The 17,536-nt window shown below is 37.6% G+C and overlaps 1 protein-coding gene across 1 annotated transcript in view; it reads left to right on the top strand.

The window, feature by feature from the left end:
- Positions 1-17,536, top strand: part of LOC115219655 (protein unc-93 homolog A-like) — a 68,818-nt gene that overhangs the window by 37,892 nt on the left and 13,390 nt on the right. Inside the window, exon 3 of the mRNA XM_036509813.1 lies at positions 13,886-13,999. Coding sequence (XP_036365706.1) covers positions 13,886-13,999 — 114 coding nt within the window. The remainder of the gene's footprint in view (positions 1-13,885; positions 14,000-17,536) is intronic.

Genomic DNA, 17,536 nt, shown 5'->3' with positions numbered 1-17,536 from the left:
ATTAACTGATCCTGGCTGTCTGGTGCCGAGTCGGCTCCGCTGGCCACAGCATTTGTTCCATTCCCCGCGTGCTTTCACCGTTCTCCTCCACGTTGTTCCAAACACCCTTTTTTTAAATCATATTCCCACCCGACTGGAGGTCTTCCAAGTGGTCTCTTCCGTTCGCGTGGGTGCTACTCGACAACTGCACGGGCCCATCGATTGTCTGTTTAACCATGCGACATGACCGGCGTGGTGGTATTCTGCGACGATGTCCTTCATTCTAATTCCGTCCCTGATCTCCTCGTTCCGGATGTGATCTCTTATCGAGATTCCCAACATCGACCTTTCCATGGCTCTCTGCGCTGTGAGCAGATTTTGCTCTTATCTCTCCGTGAAGGCCCAAGTCTCACATGATCGTATTTTTGTGTGTGTGTGTGTGTGTGTGTGTGTGTGTGTGTGGTGTGTGTGTGTGTTGTGTGTGTGTGTGTGTGTGTGTGTGTGTGTGTGCATACATGCTAGCATTGTCATCTACTGTTTCACTCTGATTCTATCTGAGAAACAACAATAAAGGTTACAAGGACTCAGTGGAAGACTCATTCACTCCAACACTTGTTTAATGATTAAGTAGTTGAGTTGATCGAACAAATGAAACATTCAGAGATCCATCTGCTTTTTTTGTTTGTTTTTTTTTTTAATGTCTTTTTTTCATTTTTCTTTTTCTGTATCATTTAAGACATTGAAAGCATGGCTGTGTGGTAAAGAAGCTCGCTTTGCAACCACGTGATTTGTAGTTCAGTCCCACTGTGCGACTCCTTGGGCAAGTCTTTTGCTATAGCCCCTAGCCAAATAATGCCCTGAGTGTTAGTTTGTTTTCGTCAACGTAACCTAGCGGTTCGGCAAAAGATATGAATGGAATAAGAACCAGGCATAAAAGACACAAGTAGTTTTCTATTTGTTCGACTAGTAACCCTTCAACGTGGTGCTCCAGCATTGCCGCAGATCATTTGCTACTGAAAGAAGTAAACGATAAAAAATAAAGAACAATGTAATATTTTTCATATGCATATATAGCATTATAAAAATTGTTGTTGCCATGGCGTACAAGTTATAATATTGGTGGATGATAAGTCATTTAAAATAACATTTAATTACGTAACATTTATTTTTGGCATTTATATGAAATGTGATATTTTAAACTTTTTCTGAGCTAAATTTGTACCTATGACTTTATTTCCGTTTATCTCTTCAGAAAAATAATAGGAGTTTCAGAAATAAACTGCGAGACAAGAATATATGTAACATACATACATGCATACATACATACATACATACATACATACATACATACATACATACATACATACATACATACATACATACATAGTTAATCCAAACAAGAAAGCACAAAAAAACACAACAACGCGAGGACGTGGAACAAATAAAGTATTATTGGACGCTCAGGAAAGAAGGAAAGAAGGAGGGTTTAACGTTTCGAGCGGAGCTCTTCGTCGGAAACATAGGAGAAGGAAAGATCCAGAGAAGGGAAGACAAAGAAAAAAAATCGCCAACGGTACACACGAGGTGAAACATACATACCGATGGGATATGATGTTGTAGCTAGGATATTCTATAATGAAATCCGTCGGAAGGATAACCCCGAGAACAAAGAAATAAGAACCCATAATATGGTAGAAGCCACAGCCACTCATGATAAAAAGGAATACTGGTGGAATGTACCAGTGAAGACCTCAATAAAATGTAAGCATAACAGACCTGATATAATGATTTGGGATAGAGAAGAGAAACTGTGCACAGTTGTGGAATTAGCTGCCCAGCGGATGTTAACACCTATGCTGAACTATTGAGAAATCTACAGTTATGTATGTATGTATGTATGTATGTATGTATGTATGTATGTATGTATGTATGTATGTATGTATGTACGTATGTATGTATGCATGTATGTATGCATGTGTGTGTTTGTGTTTGTCTCCCAACTGATGTTGGTGTGTTTACGTCCCTGTAACTTAGTAGTCCGGCAAAAGATACCGATAGAATAAGTACCAGGCTTACAAAGAATAAGTCCTGTGGTCAATTCGACTGAAGGCGGTGCTCCAGCATGGCCGCAGTCAAATGGCTGATACAAGTAAAAGAGTTAAAAAGTGTGTGTGTGTGTGTGTGTGTGTGTGTGTGTACGTACATATATATATATATTCATATATATATAATATATGTATTTATGTATGTATGAATGTATGCATGTATGTATGTGTGTATATATATATATATATATATTATATATATATATATATATATATATATATATATATATATATATGTATGTATGTATGTATGTATGTATGTACACATACAGAATGCACACACTGTGTGGCCCTGATTCAATACTCAGCAGTCTTTTCTCGAACTGATCTGTCAAACATTTACAAATTACTGAGGAGAGCGCAAGTCAAGTCAATGCGTGACACGTGACTTCTCAAGAAGCTGTTTTCAGCTAACTCACGGGAGGCCAGCGCGACCAAGGTGGACAGAAGAAGCATCTCAAAGATGCACTCAATCCCTCACTGAAGAGCTTTAAGATCAACCCCGACACGTAAGAAGCATAAGCACAAGACAGCCTTGCCTGGCGACGTTGTACCAACAGAGGTGCCACATCCTACGATCAGAACAGGATTGCAAAGGCACAAAGAAAACCGAACAGCACGAATCCAAAGCCAACTCCTTGTCTTCTGTCCCAGCGGACCACCAGTGCCCGACCCGCGGCAGAGCCTTTCGAGCACTCATCGAACTGATTGGCCACAGCCAAACACACCGTGCCACGTCTTCTATGTAATTTCCATGGTCATCGTCGACCACGACGGACGAACTAATAGCACGTATCTGTCGAATACTCAGCCACTTGTTAATTCAGAAGCAGATTATTCAGTTGATCAAACTCATGAATCCTCTTCATCGAACAGATGCTTACCAAGACTTTTCAGTTTCCTTTATGTTGTACTACAGAGCCAAGATCCTGTTTCTTACCCATTCTTTGGTGTCGTCAGTCCACAAACGTCTCTGACGGCCTCTTGCTCTCTTCACGTCCAATCTTCCTGTCAGTATACTCTTGGACAATGACTCGTAGGGCATCGTCTGTTCAAAATATGATACATTTATAGACTTGATTCTGGACAATAGGTGTCTTCGGGCTTTCGGCTTTTCTAGTACTGCTTAAATATAAATGTAATAACGGTGAAGGCAATGTTTATTTGTAAAACAGAACAAAAGGAAGCTAATAAAAAAATAGATGGACAGACCTTTGAACAACTAAAAAAAGTATTTAGGAGAAATAAATCAGCAAGGTCACAGAGTACAAAAAGTTACTCCAAGAATTGTAGCAGGGATTCGAAACCGATTCTCTGGATATCTGGTCAGACATCACGACCGAACCACGATAGTTTCACGCGATCGGTTTATTAAGCTACCAACCAGCGTGAAGCCATCGCATAATTCAATCTTATAGAATCTTCTTTTTTGTGTCCTTTAAAAGGCCGCTTTTGGCGGTAATTAATTACAGAATGCTGAGGCACCTGAGCGGTATATGTCTCCATACTTGCCACATCAGACGGCATACATTTTTACTAGCCAAACGACCCAGGAAGGCGGGTAAGAAAGATAGCACAGATACATGACAGGAACCTCCGTTATCAAGAATATAGCACAACTGCTTCCAGTGCAAGCCGTATGTTGCCGTATCAACAGCTCGCCGTAAACTCCAAGCAGCAGTTCTTTCCCAGTATGTAATTATTGCTGTTGTTATCCGTAAAAGGCTAACGCAGTTGTCTGTATGTGGGGTAATAAAATCGGTTAAATGTTCGCAGGAGTCGTTGACTTAATTCTACACGTAGCCCAAGAAACAAATTTTCATTCATCAAGAAAACCATTGACCACAGCAGCCAGCACCAACACCCAGCGATAGAATGATAAGGCGAGAACAACATTTATAAGAATAAAAAATATTTTCACTTCAAAACACATAATATTGCATCTAAGACTGAAGCTAGTAAACAATTATATTATGCGAAGCGTCTACTAGTTCTCTACAAGGCAGAAATTGGACGATGTACAGAGCAATGGAAAAGAAGATAGAAGCATTTGAGATGTGGATCTTTCATAGAATGGGCAGTGCGTGTGTGTGTGAGAGAGAGAGAGAGAGAGAGAGATAGTGTGTGTGTGTGAATATGTACGTATGTTTGCCTGTACGCGAGAACACGCATATTCCATTGACAATTGCCAACGAACAAGCCACAAGCCAACCAACGAACCAACCATCCAAACAAGTATCTTCTCCTCGGAGAGTTATTAATACTTCCGGCAAAGAAGAAGATAAGCGAAACAAAATATCGAAGAAGAAATGATGAAGGCAATAGGAGGAAGAAGATAAAAATTGATGACAGAGAAAGAAAAAAGATAATAGACGGTAGCACTGAATATAGATTTTAGAAAGAAGATATAATAGGACCAAGAATAAAGGGGAATAACAAAATGTAATTCGAGATATTTTGGGATTGTTCGGCGTTTTTATTTTAACACTTGCAGACGATTGCAACTGAAGATTTATTTAGATGTAACAATCTTTGTTGTGTTCAGTATAGGAAATTCATGGGTATGTGTGTGAGCGAGTGCGTGCGTGTATTCATGTATCTGTATCTGTGTACACAATGTGCTATATAAGTCAACAAACATTGAGATTTAAATGGAGTGTGAAATTTTACTTATTTACGGATGTTAACGGAATTATTCATGCACAGTTTCAAGCTATGGCGGGGATGAAGTGTTTTATCGGATGACTAGGTTTGATTTAAGCACCGGTTATACAACCATTTGTCAGCGTTCAATCATCTGGACAAGAGAACATTAATAGGCCATATATGGACTTTGGAAGACAGTAATATTAAGTACAACATCAAATAATGAATGCTCTAGATGACGAAGCCATATATTATATGAACTAAATAGTGTAGTCTTTGCTTAACTGAGAGGGAACAAGATCCTACGAAAAACAAAAGCCCTCAAAAATCCTAATATCTGCCTCAACTCAAGATAGCTTCCCAGGAGCAGATATATAGTAAATAACCGGAAATCCCAGCCTCGGGGCTGCAAACCACCTTTGACAGACAGACAGATAGATAGATAGATAGATAGATAGATAGATAGATAGATAGATAGATAGATAGATAGATAGATAGATAGACAGACAGACAGACAGACAGACAGACAGACAGACAGACAGACAAACAGACAGACAGACAGACAGGTAGGTAGGTAGGTAGGTAGGTAGGTAGATAGGTAGAGCGAGAGAGAGAGAGAGAGGGAGAGAAAGAGAGAGAAAGGGATAGATAGATAGATAGATAGATAGATAGATAGATAGATAGATAGATAGATAGATAGATAGATAGATAGATAGATAGATAGATAGATAGCTACTATACATATACACTACATATATACACTGAAGTTTCTGAAACAACCAATGTGTGCTACCTGCAGTTGTGTAAGGGAGTGGAAGATTGAAGGTCAGCGAGAGAATGAAAAACGAAAATCAGAACAATGAAGTATTCTAGGAAAAAGAAGAATGTTAAATATTATATTGAGAATGCAGAGATAAGACGGAATTAGAGATAAGGCGGAATATAGAAGTCAGAGATATACTTCAAGAAATAGCAGGAATAAAATGATGATGATGGGGCGATCATTCACTCAAAACAGAAGTCAATAGATGGGGAAGAACCATGGAGTAAATTCCACAAGAAGCGCGTAAGGAGAGGAGGGAGGGGAGGGATCAGACACAAAACGAGATGGAGAGACAACATAGAAGAATGCATGAAGGAGATCACGGGAAATACATGACAGGTTTGAACGAGCAAGGTAATGGACAGGAGGGTGTGGAAGATGTTTGAAGACGGATACATCCAGCAGTACGCTGCAATATCGAAACAGAAATGAAGAAATATGCGTGTATACATAAGTATGTGAGAGTATGAATCTATATATATAAAACTGAGAATGTGTGTATATCTGTCAGTATGTCGGTCTGTCTGCGTGTCTGTATGTGTGCATCACTAAAACTCGAGAACTACCCAACCGATTTCATTCAAGTTTTACACATTCTTTACTTAGGGTCCATGCAGTGTCATGGGCCAAAATAAACTTCAACTTCTTGCCTAATGCGAGCTCGGAGCAATCTCTTATCTCTTACATTATTTCAGTATTATGTGTCAACAGTGAAGCAATAACAACTCTACTGTAATGTGTGATAATACTTTCACTTTTAATACTTTCACATTTAATACTTTCACATTTAATACTTTCAATATGTATGTAATATATACATATTGAAACTAATCTGCATAATGTGTATGTATATATATATATGTGTGTGTGTGTGTATGAATGTAAATAATATATATATATATATATATATTTTCCTCTGTCTTCCCTTCTTGGGATCTTTCCTTCTCCTTGTTTCTGACGAAGAGCTCCGCTCGAAACGTTAAACCCTCCTTCCCTTCTTTCCTGAGCGTCAATAATACCTTAATTGTTCCACGTCCTCGCGTTGCTGTGTTTCTTTCTCTTTTTTTCTGTGTTTTCTTGTTTGGATTAACTTTAATATATATATATATATATATATATATATATATATATATATATATATATAATATATATATATATATATATATATTATATATATATATATATATATATATGCATATACACAGACATATATGTACATACATATACATACATATATTTGTATACACATATGCATATATGGGTACAATACGTCATAAAACGTAAACAACATGACATACGAAATACGAAAACATGGAATACGAACATTTTCAAAACTTGGTGCAAGTAGGAAATCTGGTCAACAATTCTATTTTTAGCCTAGATTTATCCATGCGTGCAAATCTGCCCACACAGTTACAACGACTATTGTTTTCCAACCATTGAATTTGCTGTCAAAAGATCAATGACCTCGCTGATGTTTCTAGAACAATCTAGACGCTTTTAAGTCACGTGATTAATAGGTAACCGCTTGTTTAGTTGACTGTATGTCAGTCCAGCAATGGTCAGTTCAAAGCCACTTCTCTCTCACTCCTTCTCTCTCTCCCCCTCTCTTTCTCTGTCTATCTGTCTCTCTCTTCCTCTCTCTCTCTCTTAATGTAGTTTAGCAAAGTAACAACACTCAAACAACACTAGAGACAGTCAGCCATTACGTAACTATTTACTATAAGCCTGAGCAGCCGTTGCTTAAATGAAAAATAGCTGGCGGTGAATAAAAAAATACATTAGAAATAACGAACGATATTTTTTATCTCCCTTTTCCTTCCTTCGGTTCAATTTTCATTCAATCTCAATGAAAAATTACTTCATGCTACCCACATGCTGCTCCTTCAGTAAGAAAAAGCAGAGAAAAAAAACAGAAATTTCGTAAAAATATTGTTTATAGTTTAGGCTACGTGGTGAAAATGGATATTCACTCAATGGTATTCGTTGTAAACACTCTTTTACAGAGCTTGATTTTTACTTCTTTTGTGACGAAAGCCCACCATGCGAAGCGTTAAGCATTCTTCTGTTTCTTCTCTACAACATAAAACTCAGTTAACCTTGTCCCATCCCTTCTCCGCAGTTCATTTATTTACTTATTTTGCTCCTGAAAGTACTTGGGGAGTCAGTTAACCCTACGAGCGCAGATAGTATGACGTCTGAGGAGAAAGAAAACAATAGTGAGCGTTTAGAAAGTAATTAAAACTACCTTTAAACAAAGAACATGAATACATTTGAAAAAACAACTAAGAAACTGAACATAAACACGAGTCGTACATACGTACGCACACACAGAAATACACTCCAACAATAAAATAAACTAAATGATAGCGGATAAAATAAATGCTGGATCGTGGCTTACACTAAAATCGTCTGCTGTCTTCCATTACATTTGACTCGAGAGAACGAGTATTAAATGGTTATATTGAGATCGTTGGTGACCTTATGTGAACTTGTGACCTAGTCTTATCACCAATATCATACCACCACAGATTCTGCTGCACACCGTGACCTGCCAACATAATGAGATTTGGAAATCTAAGCTATAATTTGGCAGTTTTTCATCTCTCTACAGGCGCCGAAGAGCCTGGCACGGATCAGCTAAACGTGCCGAACTCATCAAGCTCACCTCCTTTCTCTCTCTCTCTCTCACTCCCTCTCTCTCCCTCCGTCATTTTTCTCTTTCTCTCACTTTCTCTCTCTCTTTCTCTCTCTTCTCTCTCTCTCACTTTCCCTCTGTTACTCTTCTTCTCTCTCTCCCTCTTTCTTTCTCTCTCTTCTCACTCTCTCTCACTTTCTCCCTGTCTCTATTCCTCCCTTTATCTCTCTCTTCTTTCTCTTTTTTTTCCTTCCTTTTATTTCTTTACTTTCTATAATGGTTCTGCTTCCTCAACCTTTCTTTGCCCCATTCTCCAACCGCTCTCGGAGCATATCTCTTTAAAGACATGTTATAACGATTTCAATCAATCTCGTACATTACTGGTAAATATTTCATCGATCTTCGAGAAATGAAATGCATGAAATTGAACCAGCTGCGCTGTTCCCGTACCATTCGCATGTCGATGTGTATGAATATATGCATTTGCTCACACACACACACACACATATATGGATAGGATGTGTGTATTCAGATAGCTATATGTATGTATGCATGTGCGTATACATACATACATACATACTTTTTGGGTCTTTTGCTTATTTCCCTTATATATCTCTTACATCTTTTATCTTCTGCGTGTTCCCGTGATTAGGCTGCTGCCATACTGAAGCACCTTGAAGAATTTTTTTTATCGAATGAGTCGACTGGTACTTACTCTATCGTCTCTTTGCCAAACCGCTAAGTTACGGGGACGTAAACACATCAACACTGGCTCTCAAGCGAGGACAATAACAGACACACACTCACACAGACAGACAGACAGACAGACAGATAGATAGATAGATAGATAGATAGATAGATAGATAGATAGATAGATAGATAGATAGATAGATAGATAGATAGATAGATAGATAGATAGATAGACGACGGGTTTCTTTCAGTTTCCGTTAACCAAATTCACTCACGAGGCTTTGGTCGGCCCTACTCTATAGTATAAAACACTTGTCCAAAGTGCTACGCAGTGGAGCTGAACACAAAACCATTTGGTGGTGAAGCAAATTTCTTACCACACAACCACTCTTGCACTATATAAATATATCTATAAATATAAATATATATATACATATATATATATGTATGTATGTATGTATGTATGTATGTTGTATGTATGTATGTATGTATGTATATATGTATGTATATATATATATATATATATATATATATATATATATATATATATATATATATATATATATATATATATATATATATATATATATATATATATATATATATAACGCATCCTGAAAGGTAGTCTGGGTCAAATGCTTCTTTTGACTGTCTCCGCACGTATACTCGGCCGATAGTAGAAATAAGGTAAAGGATGAATAGTCCGAGAAAATAACATTCTTCCACTGCTCTAGGGACCAATTCCGTATGTTTTTACTCCACTCTAAACGCTTTGCAACATTTGTTTTTGAAAGTAGTGGTTTTCTGATTGCAGCCCCCCCCCCCCCCATGAAATCCAGCTTTGATCAGCTCCCGGCGAATAGTTTTTTGTGGAAACTGAGTTCTCGAGGTCGTCATTAAGCTCTGCAGTAATTTGGGGAGCTGTTCTTTTCTGATCCTTTCTAACAATTCGCGTAAGAGTACGACGGTCCCTATCTGAATGTTTTGGTTTTCTTCCGGAGTTTTGCTTCGATGAGGAGGATTTTCCTTCTTTCTCAAAGGTTGCCATTACTTTCGAGACAGTACTTTTTGATACACCAAACATTTTGGCCGTTTTCGTTACGTTAGTGCCTCTTTGAAAGTCCGATAGATCTGTCGTTTTAATGAATTTAATTACCATTTTCTGATGATATCTGAAAAGAAACAGCAATTTTAGCATAACATATTATGAAGCACTAATAACAAATCAAAAAACATAAAAATAAACAAGCTTTTAACGGTTTTATAAATATTCCAAAATTATGATGCTATGATGCTAGGTGTTTCCATTATTTTGTCCAACTCTTGTATAAATATATGTTACTCGTTTCTGGTCATCAGCTGGTAAACCAGGCCTGGTTTTCTTTTGAAATATCCACTGGCTGAATATTTTAAGAAAATGAAATGAAAGTTTGAAGAAAACGCTTATCATTATGTTCTTTTGTTTAAAAACCTTTGTGAATCACACATGCAAAAATGGTTGCTTCAAACTCACGCTTTTGCTTTGTTTCTGGTTCGTGTAATATTATTATAAACTGCAAGTGAAATCATAAAATTGGGTTGTTTAAGCAATGTTCCCAAAGTAATACTTTTAAGTAATACTCTTAATTAATGTTATTAAAAATAATGAATGTGTATGTGGGTATTCATTTTGTATACGCCAATGTAGACGCATATACATACATACATACATACATACATACATATATATATATATATATATATATATATATTATATATATATATATATAATATATATATATATATATATATTATATATATATATATATATATATATATATACTACATATATGGGAAATTCTGCCTGCAGGTGTGTTTGTAGAGTTGTTAGCGAACTCCTACATCGTTGAATCGATTTTGATAAAAATTGGCACGTGAGTAGAACTCCTGTCTGGTAATCTCATGGCATACTCAGATTGTTGAAAAATCGATAGCAGGGTCCCTGGAAGGGATCCTTATATATAGCCGAGGGAAATATGCCATTCATTTTCCTAAATTATTTGGTAAAAATGAAATTGAGTATGCTTATTTCTTAGTATTTGAACTGTTAGAGTTATTTTCGCAATTTATCTTGTACAATCCTTAAACAAGTAAATAGTATTTTCCTAAACAATATATCCACTTATTTCGGTTAGTGACTTATTCCCGAATATACCAACACTTGCGCCCCTGAGGGTAATATTCTCTGGAACGTACAAAAGCCCTTTTCAGAGTTATTTACTTTGACTTGTTATTATCTCATATCTGATTAACCTGATTAACACGATTTTAGTATACATACCTTATTAGTATTTCCTCCTATGTTCGATATACTCTGGGAGCGCATTAAAGCCCTTTTCTAGGCTACTTTATTTGAATTCTTACTATCAGGTAACTGATTTCATGTTATTACATAACTAACTTCACAATTTGGGTATTCATAACTTATTGGGAATTCCTAAAACCAAGATCCTGTGTAAGACAGTTCGGTATTCTCTGTAAATGCACAAAAATCGTTTTAAGGGCTACATACCTTGTATTGTTGTTATTAGATTAGCGAAACAATTATGAGAACGAAACCAAGGGATAAGCCCCGTTTTCCCGGAAATTACAATATTAAATCTCTGAGCGAGAAGTAAGCAGTAGCAGTACGGAATCGTAAGATATAATTACCAACTAAATGTGGCGGTCCCATAGAGAACGATGCTAATGTTGTTTTTAGCTCCAGAGAACATCTCCTCTAACTGGCCAACGACACATTGTGTGTGTATTTGTGTGTGTCTATGTGGGTGTGTTGATGTATGTGTGTGTATTTCTGTGTGTTGATGTGTGTGTGTGCATGTGTGTATTTGTGTGTGCGTACGCCTGTGTCTATGTGGGTGTGTTGATGTATGTGTGTGTATATTTGTGCGTGTACGTGTGTGTATTTGCGAGTTTGTGTATACGCGTGTGTGTATGTGGGTGTGTTGATGTATGTGTGTGTATTTCTGTGTGTTGATGTGTGTGTGTGCATGTGTGTATTTGTGTGTGTGTACGCCTGTGTCTATGTGGGTGTGTTGATGTATGTGTGTGTATATTTGTGCGTGTACGTGTGTGTATTTGCGAGTTTGTGTATACGCGTGTGTGTATGTGGGTGTGTTGATGTATGTGTGTGTGTATTTGTGCGTGTGTACGCGTCTGTGTATGTGGATGTGTTGATGTATGTGTGTGCGTATTTGTGTGTGTTGATATTTGTGCGTGTGTTTACATGTGAGTGTGTGTGTGTGCGTGTGTGTGTGTGTGTGTGTGTGTGTGTTGTGCGCGCGAGCGCGTGTGTGTATTTGTTTGTGTTTGTCCCCATTTCACTGCTTGGCAACCAGTGTTGGTGTGTTTTCGTCGTTCCCATAACTTAATAGGCCGGCACAACAAACAACACTTAAAAATAAGTGCTGGTGTAGATCTGCTCCACTAAACCCATCAAGGCAGTGGCCCAGTGTGGCCGCAATCCAATGACTGAAGCAAGTAAAAGATAAAAAGTAAACGATCTTGCGGTTGTACTTTGTAGTTCTGGAAATATAATTTGCATCTCACAATCCTATATTGCAATTCCAAAAATATCATTTCTATTTTGTAGTCCCCTACATTATAATTTCAAATATATATGCTATGTCTCTTAGTCCTTTTCTCTATAATACCAAATAAAAATATCACTGGCAACTTGTAGTTCTCTGTATGTAATTAAATATAATTATAATTATAAATATAATTTACATGTTGTAGTTCTTTAATATGGTTCGACGATTTCTAAAAAGAACGAAATGGCATTACATATGTGATTACCTTTATGATCTTTGTAATATCTTTCTTTTTTTCTTGTACTTGTTTCAGTCATTAGACTGTGGCCATGCTGGGGCACCGCCTTATAGAATTTTAGCCGAAAGAAATCGACCCCAGCACTTACTTTTTTTTTAACCTGTTACTTATTCTATCGGTCACTTTTGCCGTACTGGTTGATTACGCGAACGTAAACACACCGACACCGATTGTCAAGAGGTGGCTGGTGCCAAACAGACACTCACACAATATATATATATATATATATTAGGAACTGTTGCTCCTAACAAAGAAAGCTGAAACGAAGACGGTACAGATTTTCCAAATACGAGAATAAAAAGACGATAAGAATTTGCAAATACGGCCGCAAGTCATTTTAATCTTTATACTGCATGCAAATAACAGTATTTGTATATAGAGAGATAAAGGCAGTTTCTGTGCGTTCGTATTCATACACTTAAGAGGTGGTTATGTTTGACTGTTGCTTCACTTGACTCGCAGCGGGAAGAAAATACGTCTAATCACTTTGGTTGCGCTAACAAAAAGCTATAGATTTAACTCTCCTACAATGCAACACCACGACGTGCGCCATCCAATGGCCAATGGATGGGACAACTGCTTTCAAGGGAGGTAACTGTCTATAATATATATATATATATATATATATATATATATATATACACACACACACACACAAACACACAACGGGCTTCTTTTTCCGTTTCCGTCTGTCAAATCCATTCATAAGCTTTGGTCAGTCCGAGGCTATAGTGGAAAAATCTTATCCAAGGTACCACGCAGTGGAACTGAACCTGCAATTATATGGTTGTAAAGTAAACTTCTTACGATACAGCCACTCCTGCACCTATGTATAAGCAAAAAAATAATAATAAATACGTATGTTCTACGCATCTTTGCTGCTCCACGGTTTTAACTTTCAAAATTCTAATCCCGCCAAATATTAGGTAGAAATGATTTTCTCCCTTACTGGCCACCAAGAAACACCATGTTTACAATTTAGATGTTCAGGTTCATAATGACTGTCCAAGAGTATTATTCACATATGTTATTTACATTAAATATTCTAAAAATGTAATTTACAATTTGCTCTTCATTAACAATTTCTAAATTGTAGTTTACCTCATTGTTTTTCATTATGTTTTTTCATTCCAGTTAATATGTCAACACGTCTCACTCATGTTTTCGCACAAGACCTTTCGACTTTTGATTCCATTATTGGTTTTTACGGGATTACAGCAAGGTTTCATTTACGCCGATTTCAACAGGGTAAGTAATTTTAGATACCGCTTTTTTCTCATTTACCCCACCATCACCATAATCACACACCACTCACACAAACACACAAACACACACACACACACACCACACACACACACACACACACACACACACACACACACATTCACACCAGTCTAAGCACTACACGCCAAACTTGCATTAATTCCATGAATGGAGGCTTTGAGACAACCCTCCACCCCAATGAGGCTATGTCAACCGTGTTTCTTTAAACACCAAAGGGTCATTACCTCAGAGGTCCAAATTCCGCCGGTATCCACTTTGTCTGCCATGTTCCCGGGATAGATCGTTAGATGTACTTTGTCAGCAAAACACTTCCCTCAGCAGTGGAGTAGCTATAGATAGAGTGTACTACTCGCAGTAGACCATGAGCTTCCCACTTCCCAGTACTGGTCCTACAAGCCTATTCAAGCTTGTAACGGGAACTAACATAGCTTCACTGCACTTTTAAGGTGCAGTTGGTGCATACAAATTACCGTTGCTTTAATATCCAGATTCTACCAGTCAGAAACAACAAGACGCAAACGTAAAAAATATATATCTACTTTATTCTCTTATGACAGTAACAAATAAGTGGTATATCTGGTTCCGCTTGGTATGGATGTGTCAGAGCTGAACTTTAACGCTTGTAGATTTTACAAGTGCAACAGCAAAACTGAACTGGTCAAAATGGCGTCCGGAGGGAGAAGATGTGTGGTCTGCAACAAATCCTGGTTAAAAGTCTTCTGCCGACTGCTGTTATACCAAATCCGGACAGAGAGAGAATTACACGTCTAGTGCCTTCAGTCGCCGTGTCTCAAGTCAGCCCACTGCTGCTATGTCTCTCCGGACCCTTTTAAGGTTCACGCTCCCTTGCCTCGGCTAACTGCCACGTCAGCAAAATTCCCTCTTCCGGACTTCGCGTATGCGCGAGAGGGCGCTGCGCGCGCGCGCTGCCGGACAGCGTCACTACAAGCTTATACAGCTAACCCCGCTAGATAGACCTAGCTTCGCTACTGTCCCTGAGGTATTTGGCTTCAGCACTTTCGCTGACATTCATAATGAGTGTCACAACTTGCCCTCAATTTTTAGATAGATAGATAGATAGATAGATAACTAGATAGATAGATAGATAGATAGATAGATAGATAGATAGATAGATAGATAGATAGATAGATAGATAGATAGATAGATAGATAGATAGATAGATAGATTGTTTGATTGATTGATCGCTCGTAATCTTGTCAACTGAGGAGGGTCTAATAATAGCGAAACATGTCCATTACTTTCACTGCTTGATGTTATTTTAGAGGTCAGATCTACACTAATACTGTAATTTTGATCAGTTTATCTCCTCGGAATTATCTCCGTTATTTAATTATAAGACTTTAAACAACCTTCATGAGAGTCTTTCAACTCACTATATTGCAACAATAAGAGCCTATAATATGAGATGCTGCAAAATGAGACCCTATACTATGAGGCTCTACACAATGAAACCCTACTTGATGAGACCCTATACTATGAGACCCTATACTATAACACCCTATACTATAACACCCTAAACTATGAGACCCTATACTATATGACTCTATACTATGAGACCCTATACTATGAGACTATATTATAAGATCCTATACTATAAGACCCTATACTATAAGACCCTATACTATGAGACCCTGTACTATGAGATCCTATACTATGAGACCCTACACTATGCAGAACGTTCCCCTGGAGTTATTTTCTCTCACCTATCTTATCATTAGCGTCACTACATAACCCTCTGTCTGTTTCTTTCTCTCTCTCTTCTCTCTCTCTCTCTCTCTCTCTCTCTCTCTCTCTCTCTCTCTCTCTACACACACACACACACGCGGGCGCGCGGCACGTACACATATGTGTATGTGTATTTGTGTATGTGTGTACACGCTTTTACTTACTGCGACACCGCCTTGAATTGGTTTTCTTAATCGATCAAATTTAATACCAGTACTTATTCTTTTAAAGTCTAGTACCTATTCTATCAGTTGGTTTAAGCCAAGCTGCTAAGTTACAGAGTCGCAGACAAATCAACATCGTTTGTCAAGTGGTGTGTGTGAAAAAAAATACATACATAGGCACAACTGATTTTGATGTGTTTACGTCGGTTAAAGAATAAGTTCTGGAGTCACTTTGTTCGACTAAAATCCTTCTGGGCGGTGCTCAAGCATGGCCACAGTTAATGACTGAAACAAGTAAAAGAATAAAAGAATAGACACACATAGACATACACAACCGCCTTTCAGACGGTTTCTGTCTACCAAGTTCATCTAAAAGGCATTGGTCGGTCGGTGCCATAGTGTCTGTGTGTGTTGATCATTCTTTGTCTTGCCAACTGTGGAATAGTCTTTCATCGAAAAAGTTTATTAATACGAAAGCATGTCCGTTGATTTCACACATAGACTTTAAAATATTCCACTTCAACTTACATTGTCTATATTGATTTCAAATTTTGGCACAAAGCCAGCAATTTTGGGGCAGGGGATAAGACGATTACAGTGATCAACCGGAATTTATTTTATTGACCCTAAAAGACAAAAGGCAAAGTTGACCGCGACCGAATTTGAACTCACAACGTAAAGACGGGCGAAATGCTGCTAAACATTTTTCCCGGCGTGCTAATGGTTCGCCCAACTCGCTGCCTTTCCTACATTACATATATTGTCAACCAATTTGCGATCAACATGGAAGTTATCTCTCTTACGTGATGAGCTCCTTTTTTTTTTTTCAGGTTTTAAACATACCCCTCCAGGAAGATTTTGTCAACTAATTGCTTAGATAATCTCAGTTAATGGGAATGCTTTATTTGTTTTGTTTTTTGTTTTGTTTTTGTTTTGGGTCTGTTTGTTTTTGTTAGTTTGGTTTGGTTTTGTTTTTTGTTTTTGTTTTTGTTTGTTTGTTTTTTTGTTTTGTTTTTTTTTTCAACTCGCTATATTACATATGTGAAACCTCACCATAAAACAATAAGTCCCACTCAAGTACTAAGAGTCATTATAATTAACTATTCCCATTCCCTCAAGATTTGTGGCCTCGTGCCTAAGATAGAAATCGATATGTCTCGGCTTTATGGAACCACTTTCGACTTGGGTGCGACGGGAAATCGGATTTAACAATTAGCAAGAAAATGGCGCCCGCATCAAACGTATTTAAAATGATTTACATTATTAGTGGAAATCGTCCGTTTTTGTTGTTGTTTTTGTATTCTTTGTTTCTTCTTTATTTTTTGTATTTTACTTTTTATTTATTTTTGTTGTGTTTCGGTTTGTTTTTACATGTTTGATTTTGTTCTAATTTTAATATTCTGTAGAGTATGTGTTGTTCTTCTTTTTCTTCTTCCTTGGTTTGTTGTTTAACCCAAAGTCTGCAAATAAGCGAACAAGCTACAATCTTTTCTTTTCTACACTAGGCAGAAGGCCCGAAATTTTTGGAGAGGGGGGGGGGTCAGTCGATTAGATCGATCCCACTACGCAACTGGTACTTAATTTATCGACC

Source organism: Octopus sinensis, linkage group LG15 (genome assembly GCF_006345805.1).
Source record: "Octopus sinensis linkage group LG15, ASM634580v1, whole genome shotgun sequence".
Lineage (NCBI taxonomy): Eukaryota > Metazoa > Mollusca > Cephalopoda > Octopoda > Octopodidae > Octopus > Octopus sinensis.
Note: the sequence above shows the minus strand (reverse complement) of the source record. Positions and strands in the feature narration are given on the sequence as shown.